The sequence below is a fragment of the Coffea arabica genome, chromosome 2e, assembly GCF_036785885.1.
Source record: "Coffea arabica cultivar ET-39 chromosome 2e, Coffea Arabica ET-39 HiFi, whole genome shotgun sequence".
Taxonomy (NCBI): Eukaryota; Viridiplantae; Streptophyta; class Magnoliopsida; order Gentianales; family Rubiaceae; genus Coffea; species Coffea arabica.
In genome coordinates, this window is record NC_092313.1 from 12,508,506 (window position 1) to 12,530,010 (window position 21,505).

At 34.4% G+C, this 21,505-nt stretch overlaps 2 protein-coding genes and 1 long non-coding RNA gene across 3 annotated transcripts; 2 read left to right on the plus strand and 1 right to left on the minus strand.

Moving 5' to 3' along the window:
* Positions 1-11,708: 11,708 nt before the first annotated feature.
* On the plus strand, positions 11,709-12,902 carry LOC113728476 (uncharacterized). The gene is made up of 3 exons (XM_027252876.2): positions 11,709-12,142; positions 12,229-12,366; positions 12,473-12,902. Exons 1-3 carry the CDS (start codon positions 11,816-11,818, stop codon positions 12,686-12,688), a joined length of 681 nt encoding a protein of 226 aa, XP_027108677.1. The 5' UTR covers positions 11,709-11,815; the 3' UTR covers positions 12,689-12,902.
* A 1,226-nt stretch (positions 12,903-14,128) lies between these two features.
* Positions 14,129-17,750, plus strand: LOC113731014 (uncharacterized). Its single transcript, XR_003458471.2, has 2 exons — positions 14,129-14,740; positions 17,339-17,750. It is a non-coding gene; the product is annotated as an uncharacterized lncRNA (long non-coding RNA).
* A 162-nt stretch (positions 17,751-17,912) lies between these two features.
* On the minus strand, positions 17,913-19,743 carry LOC113731013 (ras-related protein RABA1f). The gene is made up of 2 exons (XM_027256047.2): positions 19,336-19,743; positions 17,913-18,621 (listed from the first exon to the last, which is right to left on the minus strand). Exons 1-2 carry the CDS (start codon positions 19,554-19,556, stop codon positions 18,189-18,191), a joined length of 654 nt encoding a protein of 217 aa, XP_027111848.1. The 5' UTR covers positions 19,557-19,743; the 3' UTR covers positions 17,913-18,188.
* Between the last annotated feature and the right edge of the window lie 1,762 nt (positions 19,744-21,505).

Sequence of the window (21,505 nt, forward strand, 5' to 3'; positions counted from 1 at the left end):
CTAATGGATTATCCATCGGTCATCTAATCGGATTAACCATTGGGTCATGTACTTGTGGGGGTATCGGATATTATACTGTCCATTGCCATCCCTATTTGAGAATTACTTATTCTAAATTGATTCACTTCTTGGGAATTGACTCAATATTTGAAAACGGATTAGCAAATTGTATTCGCAGTATTCATCGAGCTTTAGAGTGGACCGCGATGATTAGGGATAAGAGTCCTAGGAACAAAAAATATTGCTCAAACTAAAAGCAAGACCAACTTAGCGATTATGACAGAAACGAATTGAGAAATCAAATGTACAGCATACTCTCCTTAAATCACACTTTTTCCAGTGGACAGTGCAGGAATGCTTGCCACCCTTAGTACCTGTTTGGAATTATAGTGGCTTATTAAACAGAATTTAATTTAATAGAAATTTTTTTAAAGTGCTTAGTGGCTTATTAAAAAAAATACTTAATCTAATAGAGTTTATAATAAAAGTACTTATTAAGTGCTTAGGTATGTTATTTGGATGCACACTTCATACTTATTATATATTGGATGAATGATATGTAATACTTAAAATCCATGGTTTTCTCCCCTTAAGCATATAAAGATTTTCAAAAGTGTCCTTGTAAATTAAACTTTCTCCCGCCACAATAATTTGGAAAACCCATACATTCATTCCAAAGTTGCTCTCAAAGTAAAAAAGGTTCAGGTTCCATGTTAGATAATGTTATAGACATTTAACTATAGAAAACTTAATCCAAAAGCAGCTACTCAAATTGAAAATATCCGAAATCTGAAGTCAAGCAAAATAACACGTTCCAATAAATTTCATATGCAATTCTAACTTTTCATCCACTAATATTTGCACTTTTGCAACATGGCAATGTAGTTTGTAGACAGTGATATGATATATGTAAGAACTAGAAATTCATAGTCATAGTTATATTATCAATAGCAGATGGTTTAAGAAACAGAGAACTAAAGGATAAGTAGTTCAGCAACTTAGGAGCCATAAATGCTTTTTAATGCAAATATGTGGCCTCCATTTTATGAAGGGTACCTTCATCTCAATTGTCCGTGACAATCGGTAATACACTTTTTTCTTAAAATCATCCTAACATAGATAAAATCAGAATACTATGCACGCACTCCATAATTAATCATCAAATGACGTGCTTTCCAAAAATGCAGAATTTTTTTTTTTTGATAATAAAGCATGTTTCATTAAAGGATTACTGGAAATCGTCCAGCACAATTGATATACATTGCTGCCCTGATGGCAGATAAACATGCACTAAAATTATAGATCTGTAATTTAACAAATACATAAGATTTGAGAAATTAAGGACAGATCTAAATAGTACCATAAATTTGAAAAAACATTTCATCATAGAATAAGTCGCTGCAGCTCTCTTTGTGCATGCTGTAATCGTCAGATCTGCTAATCAACAGTTGTAAGATCCAATAAGAATGATGAGATCTGTCGAGATAGATCCAAATCTGAAATATTCCCTCAGATCTGCTATCCAACTGGTTCAAGCTCAAAACTGAAAGTGAGATCTGATGAGAAGACTGAAGAAATTTTAGGAGCCTTCACAGTCCGTCCATTGAGGAGCCTTCACAGATGTGATTTTATCCATTGACATGTGATTTAGAAAAAAGGGTATTACCGATTATCACATCTAAATCACATGTCCGTCCATTTGTAGCAGCCTCATAGAAATAATAATAATAATAACAATAATAATAATAAACATCCTTCTAGTACCGGAGGGAAAAACAAGCATCTCTGAACATTAGATAAAATGCACTTTTCATCCACAATATTTTAAGCATTAACCAATTTCGTCACTAAAGTGTTAATGCAAAACACATTTCATTCTCATAATTTTGTAATTTTGACCCATTTTGTCCCTAAAGTTTATGTAGAACACATTTCATCCTCATAGTTTTATAATTCCTACCAATAAAGGACAATTAAATGATTGTTAATCAATTTATACATAATATCATCACATGTCCCATTATTAATTGTATTATTAATACTTAATTCAATTATTGATTAAATTATAGAAATAACAACAAGTGTTTTTGGATAGGAGACTATCTCTTTTTTTCCTTCAAATTGTGATATGATGTATTTGAGAAACAATAAATAGATGATTGAAAAACATGTATATGATGCAACAAAACAAAATTTTACAAATAAATAACAATCCAAATCATTCATTTGCATTAATATTTTTCTCCAATTAGTTGGAATGGGTTCGTTTGACATTTTTCTTCAATTGGCTATAGTAGGGTTGTTTCTTTTCCATTGACTTCATTTTCTTTGGATCTTCTTGTTCGATTGTGATTAAGAAGAGAATAATGGTGGCTAAAAATTTCTTAGTCTTTTTTGTACTAAAATGAGAAAATGAATTAAGAAAATATTTTTGAGCTTTTTATTGATCCAATATTTTTTTAACTAATAGGCAAGCCATGGGCAAGTGACGCTATCCCATTCAAATTGTTTGATAATCTACCAATTGTGCTCAATTAACCAAATTTAGGAAACTATGAGGATGAAATGTATTTGCGTAAAACTTTAAACATGAAATTAATCAAAATTATAAAATTACAAGGATGAAATGTGTTTTGAATGAAACTTTAGGGATGAAATTGGTTAATACCTTAAACATTAGAGATGAAAAGTGCATTTTAACCCCGAACATTCTGTCTCTAGGCTAGTTTAAAACCCTCTCCGTCTCTTTCTCTTAGACAACTTCATCTTCCTCACCCACACTCAGGTATCCGAGTGCCTTTGCTTTAGTCTTCTTGACGTCAAGGGTAAATGAAGCAAATTTTTGCTTTGTTTCACTTGCAAAAAATCACATTTTCCCCTATTTTTCATGCTCATAATGTCGGTTAAAATTGTATCTTTTCTCTAAAACTTGAATTTTAAGCAAAAAATTAATACTTTGTCCTCTAATTTTTCTTTCCTTTCCTGGACATTTCTAAAATAGACCAAGTTATATATATGGTTATTGCATAACAGAAAGGTTGATGTTTATTACGTTAAAGCACTATAATATCTACCTCTTTTGTTGGTTCCTTGTAACCAGACCATCTTTTTTTTTTTTTTTTTTTTTAAAAAAAATGAAGTCATACACAGGTTTTGACTCAAATTAGAAATTATACGTGATACATAGCTAAATGACACCCTTTTTTTTTCATTTTCCTCCATTTTTACTCTTGACTGCCTGCCTGCCCCTGTAATGGATTTTTTTTTAAGTCATTCATTTTACTTCCTTATTAACAGGCTGGCCATTCATGGCTGAAGGTGCCAGGGGTTGTACTACTCGTAGCTGATCAAGGTCCTCGTGGTAATATACGTAAATTCGTGATTTTTTATTTTTCTTATTTTCGTGTACTTGGAGAGGATATTAATTTGCATAATTCGTTTTTACGCTGTGTCAAGACATATGTTGGGCTTACGTGGCTTCAGAGGCAATATCCTCGCAATACAAGGCATTGCATGCAGACGAAGATCATTTGCCACTATCCAAACAACAAGTTGTTAATTGTGCAAAAAGTTGGTACCTAAACAGGGAGGTAGCTGATGCTGAAAAAGATACTACATTTACTGTCAACCGAGTATTTCTATATGCAGCAGCTATAGGAATTTGTCTGGATCAGGATTACCCATTCAACAATGAAGATAAGAGAAAGGTTTGAAATCAACTATGGGTGTGGGTGTTTCAAAAGATAAAGATGAGAGACGGGGTACACATGCAGTCTTTTTGACAGATTTGCATGCAGAGGATGGAATAGAAATGTTTGAATTTAAAAATTCATGGGGCACCACTGGCGGCAGGATGACGTTGTTTTGTTAACAGATTTGCATATATAGGATGAAATAGATATGTTTGAATTTAAAAGTTCATGGAGCACCCACTGGGGGCAGGATGACATTGGGCAGATAAGAAAAAAGCTTGTGTTTAGGATCTCACTTGGACTTGTCTAGAGAAAGGTTTGAGATCAACTATGGGTATGAGTGTTTCAAAAGATAAAGATGAGAAAAGAGATGGGGATGGGTCGAATGAGGAACAAAAGAGGTTTTGGGACAACATCGAAAGGGGGCAAATTTAGTGGTTGAAAAGGTAAAACTAAGGTGGTGATTAAAACAAATGCGAAGGAAAACAATGGTGTTGCGTTGAGAATGAGAAGCGTCGCCAGGCAAATTAGCAACGAAAATGTAAAAAAATATTTTTTATAAACTAGAAAACTTTGTTGTATTTGATTAACGAATATATTCTCTTTTGCAATAGTAGTGGAATTGAGACGTGGGAGGGTAAATCAACTGGTGAATCAAGCCCATGCATTTGTGCCCAGTTCACAATTTCTTATGATAAGTAAAGAAACAGGATATGCGCTTTGGGGTTGGCTCGGATGGTTTCGGAGTAGTCTAGTTCGATCTCGAGATCGTGTATTTGAGTCACCTCTCTACCACTTGTGTATCCTTGCGGGGCGGGATGCACAGGCGCAGAGAGATTAGCCTGGCAAAGTTGGGATATTCCTTGCGTAATTAAAAGTCCCTTGGGGTTGGCTCGGATGATTTTGGGGTAACCTAATTAGATTTCGAGATCGTGTGTTCGAGTCACCTCTCTACCGCTTGTGTATTCTTGGGGGGCGGGGTGCACAGGTATAGGGAGATTAGTCTGACAAAATTGGGATATTCCTTGTGTTGAAAAAAAAAAAGAAACAGGATATGGTAGTCTTTCTAAGATATAAAAGTAAAGTTTTTTTTCGATATTTTTTTTTCGGATGTGGTATTCTTATGGTAGAAATTTATAGGTATCTGGGGCATATTACAACAAAATTTCAATGGTCTAGTAACACTATTTAAAAAGTGAAAGATTCCATTTCTTATTTTTGGTTTATTATTATTTGCTATTTATGGTGGAACTTGGAAGGACATTATGTTTTGAGTTTTCCATTTGAAATTTTCTAGGTTCTGTGCAGTCAAAAGATACGGCTGCTTTGTATGCTGGGCTTTTCTGGTTTTTTAACTCCTGAATACTCTAAGAACTAGTATGAATATCCGTGCTACGCACGGTGCTGACATTATTTAAAAAAATAAAAAGAAAATGGTGAATAAAAAAAGGTTAAAAAATTGTACCAACACAATTAAAATGTAATATCTGTCTAACAATAGTTTGAAATATGATAGAATGTGTATATCATTCAAGAACTGCCTTTTTTCGAAAGATAGATCTTGAATAAATAATAGAAATTTATATTAGAAAATGAATGATATATGAATAAAAATGAATGTAATTGAATGTTGTTAAAATGAAATACTTACAAATATTATGCATTCGCTTTGATAATCTTGCATGAAGGTGCGAACACTCTTCACACCAATCAACTTTTAGTACGAAAGCCAAAATTGGTGATTTAATTAATTCTGTTGAATTTTGTGTAGTGCGTACTACAAATGAAAATGCACAATCTTTGCATAAATTGATTTGTTGGTCGAACAATCTATCACCATTTTTCTGAGAATTAAGTACGTACAAAATTCAAAATTAGTGTATTTTTTTACATAATTTATAAATAGCATTATAAATATAAATATATATCAAGAAATAATCCTAATTGCCATTGCAAGTTACGGCAACGTGCATATGGCATCTAGTCCTAATTTTTTTTTTTAGGGTCAAAATCTAGTTCTAATTGGTTCTGCTGTTTGTTGATCATGTTGTATGCTTCCGAAATCTACTTAGCGTGTAATAATTGGTAATGGCTTATTCTATTCTACTGAGACAGCTTACAAGAGCTCAATATAGCATGACAGACAGCTGTTGGAGGCTTTGAAAACCCCCCTGCCCGGCACTAAAACTTGTATTGAGAAATAAGGAACAAATATCTTAACCATGGTGTACCGTGAACCTGGAGTAGTTAATCATCCTAACACATCTAAATCACATGTCCGTCCATTTGTAGCAGCCTCATAGAAATAATAATAATAATAATAATAAACATCCTTCTAGTACCGGAGGGAAAAACAAGCATCTCTGAACATTGGAAAAAATGAACTTTTCATCCCCAATATTTTAAGCATTAATCAATTTCGTCCCTAAAGTTTCATGCAAAACACATTTCATTCTCATAATTTTGTAATTTTGACCCATTTTGTTCCTAAAGTTTATGTAGAACACATTTCATCCTCATAATTTTATAATTCCCTAAATGATTGTAGAACACATTTCGTCCCTAAATGATTGTTAACCAATTTATACATAATATCATCACATGTCCCATTATTAATTGTATTATTAATACTTAATTCAATTATTGATTAAATTATAGAAATAATAACAAGCGTTTTTGGATAGGAGACTATCTCTTTTTTTTCCTTTAAATTGTGATATGATGTATTTGAGAAAAAATAAATAGATGATTGAAAAACATGTACATGATGCAACAAAACAAAATTTTACAAATAAATAACAATCCAAATCATTCATTTGCATTAATATTTTTCTCCAATTAGTTGGAATGGGTTCGTTTGACATTTTTCTTCAATTGGCTATAGTAGGGTTGTTTCTTTTCCACTGACTTCATTTTCTTTGGATCTTCTTGTTCGATTGTGATTAAGAAGAGAATAATTGTGGCTAAAAATTTCTTAGTCTTTTTTGTACTAAAATGAGAAAATGAATTAAGAAAATATTTTTGAGCTTTTTGTTGATCCAATATTTTTTTAACTAATAGGCAAGCCATGGGCAAGTGACGCTATCCCATTCAAATTGTTTGATAATCTACCAATTGTGCTCAATTAACCAAATTTAGGAAACTATGAGGATGAAATGTATTTGCGTAAAACTTTAAACATGAAATTAATCAAAATTATAAAATTACAAGGATGAAATGTGTTTTGAATGAAACTTTAGGGATGAAATTGGTTAACACCTTAAATATTAGAGATGAAAAGTGCATTTTAACCCCGAACATTCTGTCTCTAGGCTAGTTTAAAACCCTCTCCGTCCCTTTCTCTTAGACAACTTCATCTTCCTCACCCACACTCAGGTATCCGAGTGCCTTTGCTTTAGTCTTCTTGACGTCAAGGGTAAAGGAAGCAAATTTTCGCTTTGTTTCACTTGCAAAAAATCACATTTTTCCCTATTTTCCATGCTCATAATGTCGGTTAAAATTGTATCTTTTCTCTAAAACTTGAATTTTAAGCAAAAAATTAATACTTTGTCCTCTAATTTTTCTTTCCTTTCCTGGACATTTCTAAAATAGACCAAGTTATATATATGGTTATTGCATAACAGAAAGGTTGATGTTTATTACGTTAAAGCACTATAATATCTACCTCTTTTGTTGGTTCCTTGTAACCAGACCATCTTTTTTTTTAAAAAAAAAAAAAATGAAGTCATACACAGGTTTTGACTCAAATTAGAAATTATACGTGATACATAGCTAAATGACACCCTTTTTTTTTTCATTTTCCTCCATTTTTACTCTTGACTGCCTGCCTGCCCCTGTAATGGATTTTTTTTTAAGTCATTCATTTTACTTCCTTATTAACAGGCTGGCCATTCATGGCTGAAGGTGCCAGGGGTTGTACTACTCGTAGCTGATCAAGGTCCTCGTGGTAATATACGTAAATTCGTGATTTTTTATTTTTCTTATTTTCGTGTACTTGGAGAGGATATTAATTTGCATAATTCTTTTTTACGCTGTGTCAAGACATATGTTGGGCTTACGTGGCTTCAGAGGCAATATCCTCGCAATACAAGGCATTGCATGCAGACGAAGATCATTTGCCACTATCTAAACAACAAGTTGTTAATTGTGCAAAAAGTTGGTACCTAAACAGGGAGGTAGCTGATGCTGAAAAAGATACTACATTTACTGTCAACCGAGTATTTCTATATGCAGCAGCTATAGGAATTTGTCTGGATCAGGATTACCCATTCAACAATGAAGATAAGAGAAAGGTTTGAAATCAACTATGGGTGTGGGTGTTTCAAAAGATAAAGATGAGAGGCGGGGTACACATGCAGTCTTGTTGACAGATTTGCATGCAGAGGATGGAATAGAAATGTTTGAATTTAAAAATTCATGGGGCACCACTGGCGGCAGGATGACGTTGTTTTGTTAACAGATTTGCATATATAGGATGAAATAGATATGTTTGAATTTAAAAGTTCATGGAGCACCCACTGGGGGCAGGATGACATTGGGCAGATAAGAAAAAAGCTTGTGTTTAGGATCTCACTTGGACTTGTCTAGAGAAAGGTTTGAGATCAACTATGGGTATGAGTGTTTCAAAAGATAAAGATGAGAAAAGAGATGGGGATGGGTCGAATGAGGAACAAAAGAGGTTTTGGAACAACATCGAAAGGGGGCAAATTTAGTGGTTGAAAAGGTAAAACTAAGGTGGTGATTAAAACAAATGCGAAGGAAAACAATGGTGTTGCGTTGAGAATGAGAAGCGTCGCCAGGCAAATTAGCAACGAAAATGTAAAAAAATATTTTTTATAAACTAGAAAACTTTGTTGTATTTGATTAACGAATATATTCTCTTTTGCAATAGTAGTGGAATTGAGACGTGGGAGGGTAAATCAACTGGTGAATCAAGCCCATGCATTTGTGCCCAGTTCACAATTTCTTATGATAAGTAAAGAAACAGGATATGCGCTTTGGGGTTGGCTCGGATGGTTTCGGAGTAGTCTAGTTCGATCTCGAGATCGTGTATTTGAGTCACCTCTCTACCACTTGTGTATCCTTGCGGGGCGGGATGCACAGGCGCAGAGAGATTAGCCTGGCAAAGTTGGGATATTCCCTGCGTAATTAAAAGTCCCTTGGGGTTGGCTCAGATGATTTTGGGGTAATCTAATTAGATTTCGAGATCGTGTGTTCGAGTCACCTCTCTACCGCTTGTGTATTCTTGGGGGGCGGGGTGCACAGGTATAGGGAGATTAGTCTGACAAAATTGGGATATTCCTTGTGTTGAAAAAAAAAAAAGAAACAGGATATGGTAGTCTTTCTAAGATATAAAAGTAAAGTTTTTTTTCGATATTTTTTTTTCGGATGTGGTATTCTTATGGTAGAAATTTATAGGTATCTGGGGCATATTACAACAAAATTTCAATGGTCTAGTAACACTATTTAAAAAGTGAAAGATTCCATTTCCTATTTTTGGTTTATTATTATTTGCTATTTATGGTGGAACTTGGAAGGACATTATGTTTTGAGTTTTCCATTTGAAATTTTCTAGGTTCTGTGCAGTCAAAAGATACGGCTGCTTTGTATGCTGGGCTTTTCTGGTTTTTTAACTCCTGAATACTCTAAGAACTAGTATGAATATCCGTGCTACGCACGGTGCTGACATTATTTAAAAAAATAAAAAGAAAATGGTGAATAAAAAAAGGTTAAAAAATTGTACCAACACAATTAAAATGTAATATCTGTCTAACAATAGTTTGAAATATGATAGAATGTGTATATCATTCAAGAACTGCCTTTTTTCGAAAGATAGATCTTGAATAAATAATAGAAATTTATATTAGAAAATGAATGATATATGAATAAAAATGAATGTAATTGAATGTTGTTAAAATGAAATACTTACAAATATTATGCATTCGATTTGATAATCTTGCATGAAGGTGCGAACACTCTTCACACCAATCAACTTTTAGTACGAAAGCCAAAATTGGTGATTTAATTAATTCTGTTGAATTTTGTGTAGTGCGTACTACAAATGAAAATGCACAATCTTTGCATAAATTGATTTGTTGGTTGAACAATCTATCACCATTTTTCTGAGAATTAAGTACGTACAAAATTCAAAATTAGTGTTTTTTTTACATAATTTATGAATAGCATTATAAAAAATAAATATATATCAAGAAATAGTCCTAATTGCCATTGCAAGTTACGGCAACGTGCAAATGGCATCTAGTCCTAATTTTTTTTGGGGTCAAAATCTAGTTCTAATTGGTTCTGCTGTTTGTTGATCATGTTGATGCTTCCGAATTCTACTTAGCGTGTAATAATTGATAATGGCTTATTCTATTCTTTTATGGTATTGGACAGGCGAAAACCACACCAGAAGTGTGGTAAATTTACTTTAAACTCCTAATATTATTTCCCATAATTTTTGTATACTTTTTAAAAAATTTAAATTTTTCACGCAAATAAAAAAAAGGGACTGGTCACACATCTCATTTTGTACCCTAAAGAACTTAATTTAGCAAATTTTTTAGAATAATGGTGAAAAAAATCATAACAATGGAGGAACTTGGGTTTGTTTCTTTTTTTTTTTTTGGGATCTAAAACAACCCTATTCATTTTTAAAAAAATAAATAAATTGGCCATCTTACGTTCATTAAGAAGGGAAAATTTTTTGGTCACTACACATGGATGTCCGACCATCCTAAAGGGAAAAAAAAATAATTCTTCCGTTCTTGCGATTGTTTTTAGGGTTAAATATAGTAAGCCCGTTAACTTTACATTTAGTTACACTTTACCCCCTCAACTTTACATTTAGTTGCATATTTGTGATTTTTTTGAAATGTGATTGTAATTTGCAAAGCTCATTTATTGGGGTGGTTATAGGATTAGTTTAGTGATATATATCTCTTAATTATAAAAATGTAAAATTATATTAAAATAGCATACGAATGAGCATTTGTCTTTAATTAAGGAGTAAAAAGGATTTAAAGTATAAATAACAAACTATAAGCGGTTTATGAAGTAGATAATGGAATAGTTTTAAATTTTAAATTTGACTGGTGATAGGGTTAGTTATAACCCACTACTTTTTATGTATTAAAATAAATACAAAAATCTAGAAAAAAAGAATGAGAAATTTGGAAGCCATTGAGAGGCTCTCTTCTAAAAGCCCATTCTGCAATACATATAGATATAGATAGCCGAATGCAAAAGTCAAATAGGTTAACTTTTTAATTGCAAAATCAACTACAGCTCTTTATAAGCACCCCTAGGCAGCTCTCACCTAAGGCCAGATGAATGGTAAACAACTGTTTTGGTGGTTGGGTTGGGGGAGGGGAATAATTATAGAACCAAAAAATTCTAACAAAAAACTACAAGACATATATTTGATAAAACCAACTGATATGAAGAGACAATTTACACACATATAATTATGCTTGAGACTAAGAGAAAGAGAAATAAATATCAAGAACAATATATTAATCACATATTAAACTATGAACGTTATCAAATTTTCCTTTTCTCAACTGATACAATAATAAAAATCTCTATTTATAACCCAGGTGACTTGTAAACAAGTCTTACAATCATAAGAAATTTCATAATAAAATTCCATTAAAACCTCATGGTCCTTCCTTAATTAACAGTGAATTCTCTCTCTTTTTTTTTAACAATTTTTATCTATTTATTTAAATTATATATTCATTTTTTTAACTACATAAAGTAACTTAGTTTGGTATATGCAAAGTAATTGATATATTGGTAAATTGTTTAAAAAATGAATTTTCACTCAACGAATTTGTTTAATTCATTTGTACAAGAAAATTTCGCAAAATATTCTAAGAATTATCAGCAAAACTGTTATTTCAAATTAAATAAATGACAAAAAAAAAAGCAATTTCTAAATAATATCACGACAAGAAGTTGACCAGCTTTGTTCAACGCAGTGGATTTTTTTTTTTATTTATTTTTTTTACCCTAAAGTAACATGTTGGGACATCTTCCTGCGTGGCGGACTAGAGTTGAAAGGGCGAAAGAATTCAATTGTGGATATTTAGGTCAAGGGCAAAGGAGCGGGAGTGATCACCATGGCTGATGATGAGCAGCTTTCCAAAAATCAAATTGATGGTGATGCAGAAGAAGATGCGGAAAATTGTTCCCAGTGGCGTCTAAAAAAGAAGCAGAAGCTTGACGAAGAGAGTGATGGGACCGAGGATTTGGACGAGGACGAGGATGATGATGAGGAGGAGGTGCATGTATCAGAAGAAGATGATGGTTCCGATGATTCCATGGAAGAGTTCACGATTTCTGATGAGCAGTTTGAGAGATTGAAGCCTGAGTACTGCCCTGAAGGGGTTGAAGAGGTCGATGAAGATGTATGGATCAAGTATCTCAAAGAGATTAGGGAGAGCGAGGTAGGTATATCATATATGTGTTCCATTCCTTTGCATTTGTGATAATCGGATTAATTTTATTTGGATGATGGTGCTTTTGGTCACAGGGTTTCGATATTTACCATTATCCGGGTATGTGCTTGATGGCTCGATATCATCCCATTGATATTGAGAAGTATCCATCAGAACTCGAAGAACTAATTGATTTCTCGAATGCTGCGCTTCTTGATTTCAACCAGAAGGAAGTATGTATCTCTTCAATTTTTTTTTTTTTTTGTCCATTTCGTTCAATACTTCTGCATCTGCCTCTGGGTCAAGCGAATCTAGGAACCTTAATTTAATTCCTTCCAGGGCACAAAGTACAAGTTGGAAAAGGTTGAGAAGGCAAACAGACAACTTGCTGGTCCTGGTTGCAACTATTACATAACTTTCCAAGCCAAAGATTCTGTTGCTGATGCTTTCAAGACCTTCCAAGCTGTAGTATGGTGGGGCATAGATAGGTCTGGTTCAGAATCCTCCGCAGCAGTTGTGAAATTCTGCAGGCTGAAAGCGGCTGCTGCAACTTGATTCAATCTCATTGGGTTTTCTGGTATTGGTTCTGAATTTTAACGAGTTATTAATGTAGAAATGAAAATTTGGAAATTGGGTTAAAAAAGCTAGCATGATCTGTACTCTCTTTTAGTTTCTGATTCTTCAGTCATCAGATGATAAATTATGATGGTCCTTCGAAGTTCAGCGTGATATCCATCAAGTGTCTAATTGTGAAGCTTGAGAACGGAAATTGATCTATATTTATAATTGTTTAAAAGTTACAAGACTGAGACTTCAATAAGCAAGATCACATGAGACAGGCTGATGATGGAGCTTTGGTACTGGCCCTGTAACATAGGAAGTTCTAAAAGTTAGGAGATGGACTATCTTTTACTTTATATATATATATATATATATATATATATATATATATATATCATATAAATCACATAGAGTAGAATTTTTCTACTAACATTTGAATCCATGAGATTTTGGCATCGCGAATTCTTGTTTCTTTTACGTAATTATGTTGAAATCTAGAGGATGTTTAAAATAATGTCCAGGAGATTAGCCCAAAAAATTTTGTAAATAAAAAGGATTTGAAAGTACAATCTTTTTCAAAGAAGAAGAGAATGCGCCGTAGTTCTCAATTTATATGAGCCAACTTAAGTATGTACACTGGAGTAGCCAACGAACAGCTCTTCGTTTCATCAAAGTGATGGCTCAATGTTTAATCACGCTAGAGGAACTTACCAATGAATACTGGTCGTTCTCCCTTTTATTTTACTGCTCCTGAAGAACAACTCTTCGATCAGTTTAATCGAGCTAGAGAAATTTGCCAGAGCAATAATAAAATTAATGTTAAAATGGGTGACAACAATAGCATATGGTAGGGGAAGTATGAAATTCGAAACCTCTCACTTGCATTAAATTTTTTTTTTTAAAAAAAAAAAAACCATGGCCGTATGGTAATATTAAGGAAATCTCAATCAATAAAACTCATCTGGCATTATGGTTATTATTCCTAATGACCATTTCTTCCAATTCGCCTCAGTGGATTTTTGTCCATTTCTAACTTCAGATATTTCATTCAGTAAATTGTTTTGAAAGTATGGATGATAAGTACAATTTTCATTAATTAATAGACATCAGGTTTGTGTATAATTGACTAATTCAAACGTTGATGCAACAAGAAGAAGTTCTAATATTTTTTGTTCATTGTTTACTTGAAAAGACACGAAAGAAAAAACGAACAGAAAAGAACCAACTATCTATAGCAAAAATTTTGATGGAACTAAAATTGTAAAGTAACATATTGGATGTATTTAGATATGTCATCAATCAAAATTTATTTAATATACTTGTCTCGTAAATACGTCTTTAAATCACTCATTTTATCTTCTTAATTATTATTATTTTTAATCTCATATATATCATCATCACGTAACAAAACTTACTTCAAAATTTATTCCGAATTATACCCTATCCAGATTTCTGAAACTAAAAGATGTTAGCAAATGGCAAACTCATATTTTCTCTACATCTTGTGGCAGCAAAGTTGTCGTTATATTTTAACATAGTATTGCCACGCCTCCATTCCTGCAGTCAACAGCAAGCAAAGCACAAGTAAATACCACTGCATTCGACAGACATAGATTTTCTCAAAATTCCCCATTGTTTTCAGCTTTATCCCTTCAAAGCTTCAACCATGACGGACCACCACGAGACGCGAGACGGAAAACCCAACAAAAACCTTCCTCATGCTTCTTCAGAGAAATTCCCAATTGGATCCTCTGATAGCGGGTTCTCTTCCGGGCCAAAGTACCCGAATCCACCTGAGACGACTAACCCGGACCCGGCCACTCTCAGGGAGCAGTGGAGGTATGCTACTAGGCAGTACAGTAGATGGTATTCTCAAGCTTGGGGCACCGCTATACTTGCGGGTCTGTCTTTCTTTGCTCTTGGTTGGATAATTAAGGGTTCTAATCCTTTGCCCTCTTTCAAGAGCGAAAATGTGGAAAAGAAAGATGATAAGAATAGCCCTGAGCAGGCTAAGCAAGGTTAATTGAATGGTGATTTTGGTTCAAGGTTAGTCTTAAGTTCTTGACTTTTTTTTTTTCTAATTGGAGATTGAAGTATTTTTACCTGTTTGGTTATTATGGGTTCATTGCAGCAATTGTATTTTTTTTCGTGTTATCTTGCTCAATTTGTACCCTTTTTTATGATAAAGTGAGGTAATCCAATGGTAAATTTAATTCATGTTTATTTGCGAGTTCTTGAACTTGATTGCTGTTAATTGAGGTGATTAAGCAGTTTATTTGTTTCTGAATTCTGGGTTTTTGTCACAGAATTTTTATATTTTCATGTTATGTTGCACGATTTGTTCTTGTGACAAGGCTGATCAAAAGGTGAATTTGTGTTAAGCTTACTGTAGATTCTTGAACTCTTTGGCATAGTAATTGAGGTTATAAGGCTGATTGATGGTTATCAATTTCTGGGATAGTTGCAGAATTTTTTGCAAATTTTCACGTTATGATTCCTTCTCTGTCTCTGTTTGTCTGAAAGCGGCACTGTTATGGAGGTGAAACTAGGTTAGGAGGTCAATGAATTCAAGATTTGGTCCAGTATTAGGACTTTGCGCTTCTCCTTTTGAGTGCCTATGCCCATTGATAGCAGTGCTAATGTAGGTACGTCTAGAGTTATACTAATTGAGGTAAGCCTATAGTCAGCTGATGTAGTTAAATCATTTTTAGTAGTTTCAGTTTGGAAACTATTTGTTAGTTGTTCTTGAGCTCACTGAAATAACAAATGTGATGGTTAATTATGTAAATTTGGACTTTTTAAAACCTATTTTGGTATGTCATGGTCTCTCTATTGGTCTTCATTTTAGTGGAAACTAGAACATTCTTAAGAACAAGAAGAAGTCTGGCCGAGTTTGCTATGTACTTGCAGATTCACACAATAGTACAATCCTTAATATCTCAGAGTAGGAGGTTTAAATTGCTAATCGACAATGGATGATAAAGTGTGTAAAAGTTGAGATGGGCTATAGGATTATGGAGAGTATAGATTTGGCATGTTCTATTGCGTGTATGAGTAAGTGGGATGGATTAGTGAGAATGAAGTTCTACTCTCATGATAGCATCCTCGTTGTGCAAATATGATGGTTTTGTGACTGATAATTTTTGTGAAGTCCTTGATTTCAATTATTCTATGGCTCAAGAAATCTTGTTAGTGGTGGTACATGTTTGGTGTAAACTGTGTAGTTTTTAGTCTGCAATGCTTAAAACATTTCCAGAATAGAAATGGAAAAGATCATGCTAAAAGCGTAATTTAATGCATCCATGTTATTTCACCAGTTTTGGTCATACCACCTCATTTTCGACTTGTGCAAAAGGGTGAGTTCAGTGGTCCTACGTAGGAGGTGCTGGAAGTTCAATTTTTAAAAATTGTGAAATTTTGCTTATTCCTATCTGACATCATATGCAATCTGTATTGCGTTATTGAAGAAACAACGCAAGGGGATTCTTTCAAAATTTGATCTGTATCACCATTTTTCTAAATCATTTGGTGGTTTGTCCATTGTCTTTCCTTTCAGTTGCTGTACAGAACATGAGTAATCAGTTCGTGCTAGGTAACCAAGCTTGTATAGCATAGTGGAGCAGTCCTGGTAAACTAGATGGTGAAGAAACAAGCAGATTTGAAATGGCATGTTGAAAATTGCTTTTTTCTTAATGGAAAAAGTGAAAGACAGAAAAAATTCTACTTCTGCTTCAAGAAAATCTGTGGGTGAAAAGTAAGCATGGGAAATAGAAACATATTTACAGTGCTTCCTCATATTTGTTTCAGATACTGATTAACTCTCAAATTCCAAATAAACGTCTCTCAGCTCTGGAGCAATAGCCTCAATATGTTACTTTCTGGCACACTAAAGTAAATCTCTCTCTCTCTCTCTCTCTCTCAGCTTTTCATGACTACTGACTAATCTAGAGTTGGTATTAAGCAAGGGCATAACTGTAGGCAGCAGGTGCCCTGTAAGTGAGAAGCACATAACACATGCTCATCTGTAAATTCATCCACTATACTTGTATGACACAAGTATTTGCCTTTGTATCAGTGCCGTGCCAGTTTTAGTCCCTCTCTCTTCCTCCCAGCTCTACAGCCATTCATAAAATAAGTTCTTGATATTAACTACATTGGAAAATGTACGCCATACAGCCTTTGGATTTCGTATTGGAAATGTTTCAATGTTTGATATGAATATTAGCATTAACTAGTTTGGGCTGTGAAACTAGTAAATGGCTGCATTTATAGCCACAGGTTACGAGTGGGAGAACTGTAAACTGTCGGATGGCTTCGTTGTACAGCTAACTGTCTTGTTTGACAAGTATATACTGCTTTACCTCTTCTTTGTTGTTTTTCCCTTATAATATCTGGAAATATTACCTTACTGTGTATGTGATCGCTCGGTATAATTTCTTTGAGATCCTAAATGAGAAAATGACCAATGCAATAGGTATAATAGGTGGCGGAGAGCTTGTCTGGTTTATTGAGAGAAGTTCCTCTATTCCTCTTACAGTACTTAATTTTGAACTATAGATAAGACCTATACTTGCTTTTATTTGACGTCATTTTATATGTAGTTGATGCCAAAAGTTAACAGCTTCATCACTTTGTTTTTCTCAGATAATTCGTAGTAACGTCTTGAAAGTGGATGTAAAATGGGGATTTTATGTTTCCCAGCTTCACTAGGTTGCTTCTTGAGTAATAGAGCAAGTAACTACAAGAAAAAATATGTGGAGAAAGCAACAAAAAGGAAGATGAGGCATGCGACCTTGAAGTTACATGTACCAACAACGTACTCTGTTTTCGAACATCTGGGTGTTCTTGAATGGACTAGTAACGTCTTTGTTGACGTCTGTGGAATTTGTATAATGTATTTTGAGTTACCGTACCTGCTACAACTCTCAGTTTCTCGCAAGAATGTAATCTGGATAGAATTTGAAAAGGGCATCTTTCTACTGATGAAATCTGTGTAAAGTTTCAAAATCCAATTGGGCATTCAGTGGATATATAACAGTGCAATCTTTTCCCTTCCCTCCTCTTTTGTCCTCAATGCACAAATAGAAGTAGGACTCCATTATACCCAAGTTTGCTCTTAATTAGGGGATGGCAATTCTGTCTCAAGTCATTCATTGACATCAGAAGAATTTAATTTACTGCTTACGCAGCTGTAAAATTAGATGCGCGTAGCTTGCTGGAACAAGGAATAAAATAACTAGAACAACTATGAATCTGTGTCAGAATCTCGATTCTTACATCTTCTCATTGCCCTCTCCTTTTCTGTCAAGTAAAAAGAAACTAGCTCTCTCCTGGCTAACATGGTATTGCATAGCTGAAAAAAAAAAAAAAAACTAAAACTAGCGGTGATGGTTGCAGCATTTTTTGGGATGGTACAAACCTCCTATTCGCGTATGGATATAGCAGTAGTTCTGCAGTAAAATTCTCCACAACATGAGAGCATTTTCTTCACTCTTTAACCAGAACAACAACCAGCTTTCTTGACAGCTGATACATCATCTTTGGTTCCAATGTTTATAGTTTGTCCTCTAGGCAAAGCTGCAGGATCATCTCCAATGTCAAGAGCCTTTCTGCTAACAACATGGTAGATTTGTGTCAGCACTTCCGTGAAGGCATTTTCAACATTAAGGGCCTCAAGAGCTGAAGTTTCCATGAAGAAGGTCTTCTCCCTCTCTGCAAAAGCTGTCGCATCTCCAGTAGGAACAGCTCGCAGGTGACGCAGGTCTGCCTTGTTTCCAACGAGCATGATCACAATGTTCACGTCTGTATGATCCCGAAGCTCCTTAAGCCATCTCTCCACATTTTCGAATGTCACATGACGGGTAACATCATAGACAATTAGAGCACCAACAGCTCCTCGATAGTATGCACTTGTGATGGCACGATACCTTGAGCAGAGAAACATACGATGTTACATGCATTTCAGACAGTGTTTGAACCTTGTACTTCAGTGTAGAGATTACAGATGAAATTAGTCCCCATTATTTTCATCACATTATGGAAAACAGTAAGCAAACTGTTGTGTTTTAGTATCAATTATGCAGTTGACTGTTGTTATTACAATCGTCCGTCCGTTGATCATATATTGTGTACTTCAGGAGCCTATAAATTACAATCTGAAAATCCACAAAGCTTCGATAAAAAAAAAAAGGAGCCTATAAATCCGTTCTCACTTTATGCAAGAGCAAAGAACATTGCATAATACTACTATTGAACGGTAATCAATCAAAATCTAGAGACGATAATTCTGGTTGCACATATCTTAATGAGAGGAAAAGGGTTGAGCAAGCACAATTTCAAAATGCCACTTTGTATGGCCATAGGCACATTCAACATCAACCAAATCCTAAGAAGAAATTTCTATCAATTTCCTCAACTCTCCTTTATCTTTTCTGTTTGGTTTCTTATATTTAGCCAGCATAAATGCATAATTTCATGCATAATCAGCAAAGAGAAGCTTTGAAATTAATTTACACATATACATACGTCCACGTTAATTCTACACGAAATTCATATGCAATATTTGTACGTGATGGGCACAAAGGAAAGAGAAATAATATACTAAGACGGAGGAGGTAAATTCAGGGCGGGGACTTGCGTACCTTTCTTGGCCGGCAGTGTCCCAAATCTGAGCCTTAACGATTTTGTCATCAACCTGAATGCTGCGGGTGGCAAACTCAACGCCAATGGTGGACTTGGATTCTTGACTAAATTCATTGCGGGTGAAACGAGACAAGAGGTTCGATTTTCCGACACCTGAGTCCCCTATTAGCACCACCTTGAATAGGTAATCATAATCTTCATCAGCCCTATATGCCCCCATTTCTTGCTATGTTTTTTTTTTTTCTTTTTTTTTTAATGATTGATCTCGAAGTTAGTTAGAGAGGGAGAGCAAAGAGAGCTGGAAAAACAAACAAGGCAAAATATTGTTGGCCGATTTGATGATTCGATTGATGGCAAAATGGCAATGGTACAAAAGAATTTCCCTCCGCATATTTAGGAGGGATAGAGAAGAGAGGTGAGGAAAGAAAGATGACACTTACCGATTTTTTTTTTTTTTTTGTAATTTATGGTATGATGGTTGTTTTAACTTTTGATTTTAGTTACCTCTTTATCTAGGGATTAGGATGTCTAAGAGGATTTGTACTTACCTCTTAATAGTTGTGAATTTATTCAAAATCAAGTTCGTGCGCGATTAGTGCAGATATTAGAATGAAGTTATTTTTTGAATGAAAAAAAATTCGGTCACAACTTATTTCTTAGCTAGTTTGATACTTTGACCCACAATTGTAAGTTTTTTTTTTTTTTTTTTGAAAGAACGAATTTGATTGTATCTACACTTTCCAAGCACTAATTAACCTCCCATCACCTCAGCCTGTTAAATTTCTCCACCCAATCTACATTTTATAAATAAATCTGGACTTAGGGCAAAAAAAAATATCTGGACTCTAGAAAGTGCACTATAAATCTTGCACGCTAAAAAGGCATACTTCTCCTAATCAGGTTTTCTGTTTGTGTCTGTTCAGTCATGAAGTAAAAGGTTTGCGACCTTTAAGGGTACGGCGATCTTCTTGACTTGTCCAGGGTTCGAGTCCCGCTGTTAACGTGTTTGGTATGGAGTGGGGCCTCCTCTCCCGGATCGCAGGGGATTAGTCGGACCCCGTAAAAATTGATCCGGACACCCCTGTGTCGACAAAAAAAAAAAAAAAAAGGAGTAAAAGGTTTGCCTCAAAACTGTCAAATTCGGGTCCCAAACTGCTCCAGCTTTAATTTTTGAAATGTACTAATGACATTTTTTCATATTTGTATGAGATGAATAGAGGCAGTTTACAAGGGCAAAATCTGCGCGAATTATTAAAAACATTTCATTAAGATGTAACCTTGGACATCCACAACCAAACTTACAAAGTACTTAACTCGGAAAGCTATGGATCTAGTCCTAGTGTTTTTGAACTAATATATTGATCTAGATTTCGTTCATAATGTTTCAAATTTTTCTTCACATTTTGAACAAATTGTGATTCAGTCCCCCATATTTCAATTTAGACACTTCTGACCCATTGTGTTTCTCAAGTTATATTTTGTTTAGATATCTAATGGCATTATCATCTTGCACCTAAAATTAAATTTCTTCCTTCTTTTAGAAATCATGTATCATTCAAAAAATTGTAAATGTCCTAACAGTTTCCCGAGTGGGTGGGAATAATTTGGAGGCGCCATGTCACCTTGAAGTTTATCAAAATTTGAGGAGATAGTAGTGGGTAGTATATGGATTCACTCGTATTACCATCAACGGTTCACAGAAAAGAATGAGTACAAATTTTAAGACAAAAGTTTCTGTAGACTGAAAGTGGAGAATATTATTTAGTTTGGGAGGAAAACAACATATTGAAGTTGTGAGGGAGCAAATACAAAATATAAATGTTTGTGACCAGATGTACTCGAATTGGAAAACGAGAGAGTCAATTGAAATTACTTAAAAAAGACTAGAATCCAATCTAATACAACTGAAACATGGAGGATTGGACTTAAACTGGTTTAAAGACGAGAGCAAAACTACAAGTCAGCCGAATAATTTGGGACCAACTAATGAGTTCCTCGTCTTACGATTCCATTTCCAGCTACGGTTTCTCTTTTCTATTCATGTCAGGAAATCAATCACTTGTCTCATCTCAAATCTAGTTCCTTTCCGGCCCATATCTCCATCACTGTTTATTGTTGACAAATACTGAGCCGCAACAATCACCGGTACCATATTTTCCACAAACGCTT